The sequence below is a fragment of the Spinacia oleracea genome, chromosome 4, assembly GCF_020520425.1.
Source record: "Spinacia oleracea cultivar Varoflay chromosome 4, BTI_SOV_V1, whole genome shotgun sequence".
In the NCBI taxonomy this organism is placed as follows: Eukaryota; Viridiplantae; Streptophyta; class Magnoliopsida; order Caryophyllales; family Amaranthaceae; genus Spinacia; species Spinacia oleracea.
The window spans coordinates 96766757-96779010 of NC_079490.1; the positions used below are offsets into that span (position 1 = coordinate 96766757).

General features: G+C 36.6%; 1 protein-coding gene across 1 annotated transcript; it reads left to right on the forward strand.

The window, feature by feature from the left end:
• Positions 1 to 7478: 7478 nt before the first annotated feature.
• LOC110790292 (uncharacterized) lies at positions 7479 to 10544 on the forward strand. The gene is made up of 8 exons (XM_021995076.2): positions 7479 to 7600; positions 8126 to 8345; positions 8433 to 8513; positions 8599 to 8679; positions 8987 to 9676; positions 9765 to 9902; positions 10327 to 10398; positions 10506 to 10544. The coding sequence occupies exons 2-8, from the start codon at positions 8136 to 8138 to the stop codon at positions 10542 to 10544; spliced, it is 1311 nt and encodes a 436-aa protein (XP_021850768.2). The 5' UTR covers positions 7479 to 7600; positions 8126 to 8135.
• The last annotated feature ends 1710 nt before the right edge of the window (positions 10545 to 12254 follow it).

The following is a 12254-nucleotide window of genomic DNA, read 5'->3' on the forward strand; positions in this document are numbered from 1 at the left end:
ACGTTTACAGTTTTTAAACACCTAGCTAGCCAGTCTAACAAATTAAAACTAATATTAACAAATAAAGACAAAAGGCTAGAGAGCTAGTCTAAGAAATTTCTTTAATATATCCGGCCACTTAATTAGCTCCCTTTAGATCATGCATTACAAACCTTAATTAAGGTCGTGTTGACTTTCTTCCAATCGACTCGATCCCTGCAAGATGGAAGGAAAATATATGAGTACCAAAGTTTACACTCACGATATTATCTTTACATTCCATTGAAGCATAAAAAGATATAGTTGCAGACTATAGAGATAATTAAGTTGTTGAAAACCATGCAGCTAAACATGTACTTCTAATTGCTCTATGAGCATTAAAGTGTCCACGAAAGCTGATGCCTGTCAAACCATGATTAGTTGGTGGAACAGCTCTAATTTAGACAGATCTAATGCATATTAATCATGTAATAAGAATCAAATGAGTCCTTAGGTTCTTTAGTTAAAAGTTGGGAGCGAAAATGTTATTTTAGCGCTAAATATGACCTATAAAGACTCAATGAGCCTTAGAATGTGCATACGTACATTGGAATGAGTTTTATAAAGTTACAAATATGCATATTAATCATGTAATAAGAATCAAATGAGTCCTTAGGTTCTTTAGTTCAAAGTTGGGAGCGGAAATGTCATTTTAACTCTAAATATGACCTATAACGACTCAATGAGCCTTAAAATGTGCATACGTAGATTGGAATGAGTTTTAGAAAGTTAAAACTATGTATATTAGTCATGTAATAAGAATCAAATGAGTCCTTAGGTTCTTTAGTTCAAAGTTGGGAGCGGAAATGTCATTTTAGCTCTAAATATGACCTATAACGACCCAATGAGCCTTAAATGTGCATACGTAGATTGGAATGAGTTTTAGAAAGTTAAAAATATGCATAGTAATCAGGTAATAAGAATCAAATGAGTCCTTAGGTTCTTTAGTTCAAAGTTGGGAGCGGAAATGTTATTTTAGCTCTAAATATGACCTATATAACGACTCAATGAGCCTAAGAATGTGCATACGTACATTGGAATGAGTTTTATAAAGTTACAAATATGCATATTAATCATGTAATAAGAATCAAATGAGTCCTTAGGTTCTTTAGTTCAAAGTTGGGAGCGGAAATGTCATTTTAACTCTAAATATGACCTATAACGACTCAATGAGCCTTAAAATGTGCATACGTAGATTGGAATGAGTTTTAGAAAGTTAAAACTATGTATATTAGTCATGTAATAAGAATCAAATGAGTCCTTAGGTTCTTTAGTTCAAAGTTGGGAGCGGAAATGTCATTTTAGCTCTAAATATGACCTATAACGACCCAATGAGCCTTAAATGTGCATACGTAGATTGGAATGAGTTTTAGAAAGTTAAAAATATGCATAGTAATCAGGTAATAAGAATCAAATGAGTCCTTAGGTTCTTTAGTTCAAAGTTGGGAGCGGAAATGTTATTTTAGCTCTAAATATGACCTATATAACGACTCAATGAGCCTTAGAATGTGCATACGTAGATTGGAATGAGTTTTAGAAAGTTAAAAATATGCATATTAATCATGTAATAAGAGTCAAATGAGTCCTTAGGTTCTTTAGTTCAAAGTTGGGAGCGGAAATGTCATTTTAGCTCTAAACATGACCTATAACGACCTAATGAGCCTTAAATGTGCATAAATAGATTCGAATGAGTGTTAGAAAGTTAAAACTATGCATATTAGTCATGTAATAAGAATCAAATGAGTCCTTAGGTTCTTTAGTTCAAAGTTGGGAGCGGAAATATCATTTTAGCTCTAAATATGACCTATAACGACCCAATGAGCCTTAAATGTGCATACGTAGATTGGAATGAGTTATAGAAAGTTAAAACTATGCATATTAATCATGTAATAAGAATCAAATGAGTCCTTAGGTTCTTTAGTTCAAAGTTGGGAGCAGATATGTCATTTTAGCTCTAAATATGACCTATAACGACCCAATGAGCCTTAAAATGTGCATACTTAGATTGGAATGAGTTTTAGAAAGTTAAAAATATGCATATTAATCATGTAATAAGAGTCAAATGAGTTGCTAATATGAAAATTAAAAGGCAGAATTTCCTAGAACCTTCAAGGCCACTGCACATGTCCCTTTGTACTCAATCATTCCGTGAGATCGGTTCGAGCTTAAATATGAGCAAAGAAAACAAGAAAAATCACTAGATTCATCATGTCAAAGAGGAAAATTGGCTGATTGGACTCCAATCCTAACTTATCTTTCATCATTTTTCTGGACTTGATGAGTTCAAATATATAAATGTGAGTGAAGACCTTAACATATGAGAATATGATTACATGGAGCTATGATTTTCTTCCAAAGTAGTGGCATACCACCGACATTTTCCAAATTTAAAACAAATCAGCTGAGATATACATCAGATTTCAGGCTGAAAAATATCTGTGGGCTTGGTACAAGGAACTAAAGGTGCTCACTATAGTCGAAAATTATTCAAGTTCTGAAACGGTATTAAACAAGTCTGAAAGAAATTTAGGGTATAAAAGGTGTTGACTGGACATCATTAACCTTAAATCCATGGTAACAAACATCAAGGTCATGATCCAGCCTGCCGGTCAACAACTCAATAAGGCCTTCAGTTTACTACACTGTCGTCATTCCATTTGTTTGCAGACATAACATTATAAAAGAAAATTAATTCAGAAAGCCATGAGATGACAGCCAGGAATACAAGACAGATGATGGAAACTGGAAAGCAGTATATGTATATACAAGCAAAAAAAATGCATCAACCTATTTTCTGAAATTAAACAATTAGTAGGATAAGAATTTACAGGAAAACGAAGAAGTAAGAGTTGAGTTGGATTACCTGATCAAACAAATTATTATCGAGAGCACATAGACATCCACTACATAACCGAAGCAGCTGTTTGTAGTGTCATCAAATTTATCAAAAAATTGTAAAGAAAAGGCCCAAATTGGAAATGACTAATCTTTAATATTCAAACTGAAATTGAACCAAGCAGCAAGCTTCTTTTGACAGGTTGATTTTGTAGAAGCTGGAATAAAGGAAATCATACCTCTGTAATTCCACATTGAGCATGGCTGTGATCCTGAAATAAACCATACTGATCATGACTTCATATAACTCAGCTTTAGATGTTGCAGGACTTGGATATATAGCTGCAAAATAAAATCATTTGTCTTAAAGATCCTACACTTTGGTTGCTCTGTGCTTTTGATTCAAATAGCTCCCAAGCCAAATGCAAAACTCATATATAAAAAGGTGGGCACTGGAAATCAGGACTTGTGTCTGAAAATGTTAAAAAAAGTTCAACAAGCAAGCATCTTAGGAAAAATAGAGCGAGGGCAGCTGTTGTTGAAACTAACCTTAACGGAGTTCACACAACAAACTGTGATATAATTACTCTATGTCAATCATAACAATGCAAAACTCCTCCAAGCTGTCAAAAATATTGTTGGATTCCTATGAAAAAAAAACAAGTAGACCTGAGTACAGAAAACATGAGACAAAGACATCTGGACAACTGCAAGGTACATAGCAAGACAAAAGAAAAAAAAACAAGCTGAACACAAGACCATCAGGTAGAAAAAATTAGCAGGCAGGAACAACAAAAGTAAAAATAAAAGGGATAACTGCCATACACTCATCTAGTGCTGCAAATTTACTAATAAAAGAACAACTTTTAGCACATATTGCATAATTTGATAGTCTGCGCAAATTTACATCAAAATAAGAATGTAACAGATTATCGGTTTTACAAATTCAGATTGCCCTGACATATTCATTGAAGTTGTCCAGATGCAGACATTGCCGCAACCATCTGATGGTATTACAACAAGTTTCTCCAACCACATACTAACTAGCACTAAGATAAAGCATAAAAGTTCCAAATAGTACGGGCTTCATCCCCTGTTTAGTTGCCTGACTCTCTTCCAATTAGAAAATCAAAGGAACTGTATGTTAGCATAATTCAATGGGCGTGGGTTGGGGAAAGGTGGAAGGTGGAAATGGATCTCCTTTGGGACATTGGTTGCTAATGTTTCTGCAGCATGCATAATGGCAGCTCTTGCTACAGTTAAGAAAGCAGTAAGTTGGTAAATTGGCATGTTTTTTCTTTTGCTCATATGAAATGGTCTTAATTCATATACCTTTTAGGTTCTTTACAGTCAAATTTGATTGCTTCACGTCAGAATAAGATATATGGTTGCCTTGATTCCATAGTAAAATTATGGTGAGTTTGTGATCAATGCTTTACAAACATTACTCCGTAGTTAGTTTGCCACGAGTGTCCTAATGTTTGATTTGTTTGGTGTAGGTAAATACGAAGGACTGTGACACAGTTGCCTCAGACATATTAGGTCATCGAAGCATGAGTTAAAGCATCTAACTTTTATTCGTAAACTATACTTCAGAAATAAGAATGGATAGAAAGTACCTCCTCTGGATGCGCTATTGCATAATCATACTGTGCACGTGTTTCATCATCCTTCAAAATCTGCAGACAAGAGAAGGATAGCTCACATAGTATTTAAGCCAATGAATAATATTGGTATTTAAATGTCATCACGATATTAAGAGACATTCTTCATCTTGGGAATTACACAGGCTATCAGTTTCAACAAAAGGTAGTACCGTAGTACAATACAGAAAGTTAAAGATAGATAAAAGCTAGGAAAGTTCCTAATAACTAAGAGCGCTTGCCTAAGTGAAAGCATATTAATTTCCATATATCATACGCAAAAATTGTTTTCCTCAAGTCAAATACTAACATGTACTCCCCCATGAATTATTTTTAGATAATTAGTTCCTCACTTTACTCTCAAATAAACTACCTAATGCATATCATTATCACGCATTTTCTTTTCTACGAAGTATTTCTTATTGTATATCCAGAATTGTATTGGTACCTTGATTATGATGAAAAAATAAGGGTCTAATTCAAAAGAAAACAGAGGGAGTAATCAGGATTGCCTTCAATGATCATTTGTTTTGTCATCCCTATCTCTAAATATGTAACTCCATTTATGTCATAGTTTTGAGTTTTTACAGAGTCTGGAAAGCTGGGAATAACTGTAGTAATGGGCATATTTTCATTAATGGAAAGCTGGGAATAACTGTAGTAATGGGCATATTTACAGTATTAGTAATGGGCATATTTTCACCTTGACTTGATGATTAATTACACCGCAATTTCACTTTCCTATTAAAATGTGAATCATCGTTAATAAACTTTACGATCCAAAACACCAACGAAACTGAGGCAAAACAGGGCACTAAGCTACCTTAAACGTGGTCGTCGATGACATGAAATCATCACTTAATTTTTCCCTTTACATTAAAGCCTCTGTAATCTTTGATACCACCATACTTTCTGATTTTCTCACGCACAAAGGTTTGGTACGTATATGAATGCTGCCCCTCTGAATTGTGGTAAAACCAGCCACGCCACCAATACCAATTTCACCGTGTACCAAATTGGTATCCTGTAATTAACATGAACAAATATTAAGTTCCTGGACAACACAATACAAAAAGTTCTAGTACGGATACAACTATTGTGAATCCTATAATTGATTGTATTGGAAAGCCAAAAATTGGACACAAACATCTTCGACTTATGCTATTTGTTACTTCACAAGTTCTTGTTAAAATCGTACCAGAATACATGATCAAAGGATTAAACTACAATATAATCTCATTTTCATTTACTTATTACCGAATTAACTTCAATTTTGTATTATACAAAGAAGGTCAATTAGATAGTTGAAAAACATAAGACTAATCTAAGCAAATTACACATGACCATATTTTTTCAAGCTAACTCCCTTTGTTTCTACTCCCTGTTAAATGCATCACCTTAACGTTGAAAATATTCATATATACACTACCAAGGTCGACTTGATTTATTTTCCCGGTATGTAAAAATCAAATGTTAATAAAACCTTATTTTAAGGGTAAAAATATTTATGAAATGGATGTAGTATTTCACAAAACCGTAAACATATTTATAAGACGGAGGTAGTATTTCACAAAACGGATGATATCTCAAACCGAGTGGTTAACTAAGCGCGTATACGTCTATATATAGGTGATAGGTCACGTCACCAGTGGCACATTTGCACACAAAAACAAAAGATTATTTGACGGAAAGAAAACATATCCTTTGTCCCACTATCACATTTACATACTTACTGGACTATCCAGTAACAGCACTCGCGAGTAGTCAATCACAGTTATTGTAAATTTGTAATAACACTATGTGTCTATGTACTGTCATATTTGACTATAGTAGAAACTTGATTCAAAATCGCATCAGAGTATACTCCGTATTAAAGATGGCCACCGATAACCATGAGACTTGGACATCAAATTGACTAATAATTCTAATTTAAAGCGTTAATTTAATTAGTTGCCAATGAAAATAACTTAACTTTGCGGTTTAGAAATATGGGATTCATTTGAAATGGTTAAATTCAATTGCGGAATTTGAAACCTTACCATTCAAGTAGAGGCTGAAGAACCATTTCAGAAAGGGTGACAAAAGAGTACAAGATCCAATATGCCAACCATTGCTCATCATCTTCCATCAATAGTAATGGGCATATTTGAGCAAGAGGCTACTAGCACGAAACAAGACACAAGAGTAAGGATGTGGAATTACCTGTAAACAGCCGCCATCAGAGAGCACAAAGCCGACAGTTGAGTACCCGAACTGGCTCTACAACAAGTAATTAAAAATATATGAAGATCAAAATAAGAAATCAACAGTTGAGTACAGAAAGTTTCACAATAAGGCGAACCAAATGTGATAACCTAACAGAACTGCATTTATTGTAAAAAATCCCAATTGAACATATTACTAACAACTGAACTAAAAACCCACAAATATCAAACCCTAATTAATTTGTAAATTCATCGAATAACTGTAACATTAGCCTAAGTTATGCTCAACTAATTGAAGTGAAACTAAATTTCAAGATCAAACAAAACTGGAATAAAAAAACTTATAAACTAACCTTAAAAAAAGAAAAGAAACAGAGGTGAGCGAGATAAGGAGGACCGCAGTCGGGGGCGTGCATTATGGAAGACGCAAAGAAGGTGGTGGTGGTAGTGGTGGCGCTAGTGAGAAGCGGGAAGTGGCCGGGAATTCAAGAACCTCCACCGCCCACGCAGTATGTTAGGTTCTTTTTTTTGAGAGATGGAATAGCGCGCATCAGGGACGACAAAAGGGGAAAATACTAGTTAATCAACCAGATTGCCCAGCTGAGCAATCGGGTGGCATTTTGTAAATAAGTGTTCTTCTGGGGGCGGAGTTATATTTGAAAACTGAAGGCGTTAAACTAACGCTTGCAAACGGACGTTAATGGAAAGTAGCTCAACTCTACTCTTGACATAAATTGGGCGGCTAAATCACAAAAAAAACTGGTATTATGTCATAAAGCTTCTCCTTCCCCCCTCCTCCCATTCGTTTCTCTCTCTGCTAACCCCTCTCTTCAACCAGATCGGCAACTATCAATTTCTGGTAGCCGACGACGCGGGCTGGCCAAGTATTCATGCAAGGAGGTAAGTGATAAGTAGTTAGTTTCTTGTATTTGTTAAATTAGTCTCGGGAAATTTGTTGATTGATTTTGTTACCGAACACCCGGTATTATTGAATTTGCTTAATAGCGAATCGGTAAAGTTGTAGAAACTGTTGATAAATGTGGTATTTCTTCGTGTTAACTCTGTATTCGGGTACCCGTATTGTTTAATTTGTAACTTCGGTTAGATCGGGTACCATGCAAAAGTTTTTCGCCTAATTGAGTAATGTGTAATTAAATTAATTCAAATCTTTGAAATTTTTGTTTAGAATGGTACTGTTTATTGCAAATAGTACTATTGAATTGTTGTCGAGCTGAATTTAGCGATCTCATTAGTTGAAATAGATGGTATTTAATTTCAGTATTACAGGGGATGTATTAATTTGTATTTCGTGAAATGATGGGATAATTGGAAGTGCTTGTGTGTCTTATTGTACATTGAACATTATATAGTTATCTCAAATTGGGCACTAAATAGTGATTGAAATTGTTGGTTATGTGTATCTAGTGTCGATTTAATGGGCAGGAAGATGAGTAGTACTCGAACGCGTGGGAAATTTAATTTGAATGAAGTTGCTGATAATGAAGTGCGTAGCAGTTCAAATAGTGAGGTAGATGATAGTGATGACATGGATTATATCGTTGAAAATAATGGTGAAGAGGATGATGAACACAATTTAAATGTGGTGACCAATACGTCTATGAAACGGAAGAGGGGGCGTCCTAAGGTATTGTGTGGTAACCATAATTGAAATAGTGATAATCTTTCAGCAATTAGGGATTGTCTAAAATGTTGTATAAATTGAATGTATTAGGGATCGAAGAACAAACAGCAGATGATTGGTGAAAAGAAACTTAATAAAGAGAAAGTCGTGCTGGAGACGCGAGTATTCAAGGTTAGGTTCTTGTTGTTGTAATGTTGGCTTTACAATGTAATGTCTGTTATATTATATAGGATGACCTATAATTATTTCAATTTAGGACAATAGTTTCACGAGGGGCGGCGAAGTGAAGGAAGCTGGTGAGGTGTTGATAGTCCTCCATGATGAATATAAAGGACGGGTAAGAATGTTTTGTTAAATGGCAAAATATACTAGTGCTGCATAGAATTGTATATAGTAAGAGGTCAGTGGTCTTAGTGTTATGATATTGTAGATTTTATTGAAGAAAAGTTTAATCCTATATTGTCTTTAAAATATTACAGACTGGATTTATTGTACATGAGACAAAATGTTTTAGAAAGTTTGTTATCCATCTGTCAAATTCCATAGTACTAAACACTAGAAAGGTTGACTAATGTATACAGTCTGTATATAATGTTATTGTTGACTAATAAAAAAGTTTTGTAACATTTGGTTATGTTTTTTAGGCTCCCACCATAAATTGCAAGATTGAAACGTTTTGCAAAATGATGCAAAGGTTTGACAACCGAAGGAGAAACTGGGTTAATGAAATGGGATTTGGTGGGCTTTACCATTTGTGCGGGAAACATTTGCCCCGGAACTTTGTCTATTGGCTGATGACTCGGGTTGACCCTATTAATCAGATTTTCTCAGCAACGAACGGAATAGACTTCCCCATGAGCAAGAACCAGATTCGTTGGATATTTGGACTCCCGATTAAGGGGAAGGTCATTCCTATTTCGGAAAATGATGCTGATGAAGAAATGAAAGCCAAGGCACAGTTTATACTCGGGGCATATGGGAAGACGTGGGAGAGTGATCACCCAACTAATAATGGGGCTGTGATATCCACAGATGCTATTCCGGTGAATCCTAAATTTATCCAAAGACTAGAGGGTACTTGGGAGGACAAAGGTGAAGAGGAGTTTAAGACGATGTTTTTGATAGCTGCTGTAGAAATGGTGCTATGCCCAACACAATGTGGAAGATTGAGTCCAAGTTTGTTATATGCCTGTTCACTTGGAATGCAGGCACGAGAATATGATTGGTGCAAGCTTGTATATGAGTTCATCATTGAGAGGGCCAAAGTGTTCTGTAGGGACTTCTACACATTTGGTTGGACCCAAGGAGTTGGGGGTTGTAGCATGTACTTAGTGGTTAGTAGTTTATTATCAAAGTTATTAAAGTTTTTGGAAAAAACGAAATATTAATTTTTATCTAATGAACTAACCATTGTTGTTGCAGATATTTTATCTTGATCGATTGAATAGAATGTCGTTGCAGTGGGGAGTATTCCCAAGGCTGAAGGCATGGGATATTAATGACCTTTTGAAAGCAAGGCAAGCAGATATTCTGCCATCAGGGGATTACGGAAAGATTGGGGTATGTTTTTCATATCCGTTGACTATTTCCGCTAATATGTAGTACTATATGGCCTTCTTTACATGGTTTAAAGCGTAATTACCTTTGACAGCACTCCTAAGTAAGAGACAAAACTAAGTAATAGCATTAATCGGACAGAGGTTGTCAAATAGATTACCATTAGTGTGGTTTTATGTTAAAGGGGTGTATTACAGTCTATTTATTTGGGTCAACTGTCTAAGGTTATTGATATACAATCTACCAAGTATTAATCTATAATCAGAACTAATAGTCTACAAATGTTGGCAAACAGTTTTCCAACATTATGAACAGTCTTTCAAAGATAATACACCGACGTTCCTAGTTTGATATTCTCTTATATGGTATTACAAGCTAATATATACATTGCTGTTGTTGGTTGAGTAATGTAAACCTTTCATCCCAGTGTGTTGATGTTGCGTATGGGGATAGACAACATCCGAGGGCTGCCCGGGATAGTGAATGTCCTAATGAGGAGGTAATGAGTTTGAGTAAATGTTATTATTATTATCCGCAATACATACGTTCTAGTTTCTCACCCTTATCTTTTACAAACTTATGATCATAGTTTGTTGAAACTTGTAGGTTTTAATGCCAGCCATTGAGAAGGAGAAAGTTATCTAAAAAACGAGGAGAAAAGGGAAAAGTGTACGGAATCCTTTCAAAATCAGGAATCCTCAGCCTAATCCGCAACCAACTCCGCACCCAAGTCCGACACCCGATCCACAACCAAGTCCTCAAACCCATCCGCACCCAAGTCCTCAACCCCAATCCCACCCAAGTCCTCAACCCCATTCCCACCCAAGTCCTCAAACCCATTCGCAATCTGGGCCACAACCAAGTCCTCAACCTCATCCGCACCCAAGTCCGCAACCCCATCCTCAACCAAGTCCTTAACCCCATCCTCACCCTAGTCCTCAACCTCAACCCCAACCACAACCAAGTCCTCAACCTCATCCGCACCCAAGTCCGCAACCCCATCCTCAACCAAGTCCTCAACCCCATCCTCACCCTAGTCCTCAACCTCAACCCCAACCCCAACCACAACCAAGTCCTCAACCAAACCCGCAACCCCAACTGCAACCTACTCCTCAACCAAACCCGCAACCCCAGCCACAACCTACTCCTCAACCAAACCCGCAACCCCAGACGCAACCAACTCCTCAACGAACTCGTACACGAGGTCAACACCGCACACCATTATCACCACATAAGCTTAATGCTCCTGTTGTAGATGGTTCTCCCAAGTTAGCATCGTATAAAAACGATGAAAAGCGTTGTGAAGTTAAGACCTTATGTAGGAGTCCGAGAAAGAATATGTCGGCAAACAAAACAATGTCTAGTAAACCGGTTCAAGAGGAAGTTATGGAGCAATTTTCACCACCCCAGTCAAATAAGTTAGGGTTGGATGCTGGGAATGGAGGTTGTTCTAGTGGTGGTAGTGTTGTGATTGCACTTGAAACGCCAATGGGCGTAGAGAAAACGGTGGTGGTATCTGGTAAAAGTACGGGCGTAGATAAGGCGAATAAGATTCTGTATTTTCAAAGAACTCGACCTCGCCGTGGAAGGAAAAAGAAGACCTATTTATCGTTATCGGACATTGCTCGGCGTTGGTTTACAAGCGATAGGAAGAAATTTAGCTATAACTTAGTTGAATTTTTCAACCACAACGGTGGATCTCTGTCTGGTCGGGGTAATTCAAAAGGAATGAGGTACTTATCTATGGCTTCATGCACTTACTAGTTTATTGTCCTAAAATGTTGTACTATATGACAGGCGCTTGTTTGTATCATGTAGTACGTGTAAGATGATCAAGTGTGAAGATGGTAGTAATGTTATCATGAACCAGTGCAAAGGGGTGACACAACTAAACGGTTGTGTCCATAAGCAGGTAAGTTCCTGTTGGTTATATTGGTTTGTTAGGGATTTATGTTTTTTGGTTGGTCACATGATTTTATTTCTTTTGTAGTACGTAGACACTGTTGCGAAGTTGTACAATTCAACTTGGCTTGAGAAGTACTCAGGGAGGAGTTTACGGTACATGTTGAGTTCCGGCTTTGAGGTAACACCCATTACACAGAATAATTTCGTATTACTCACACATTTTAAGCTTGTGTTGCAAGCCCTTTAAGTTGGGATTTTTTCTTTATAGGACAGAGTGTTTAAGGTTTCAGAACCCCGCGACGGAGTTCGTCTGTCCCCCTTAGAATGCCACAAAGTGGCAGAGTGGATGAAGTTGCAGAGGGAGAAAATGTTGGGTGGTTCTGCTTCAATGTCCACTGACGGGGCTGGTATTGATGATGACGCTAAAGGGTCACAAGTTTCCACTCTTGT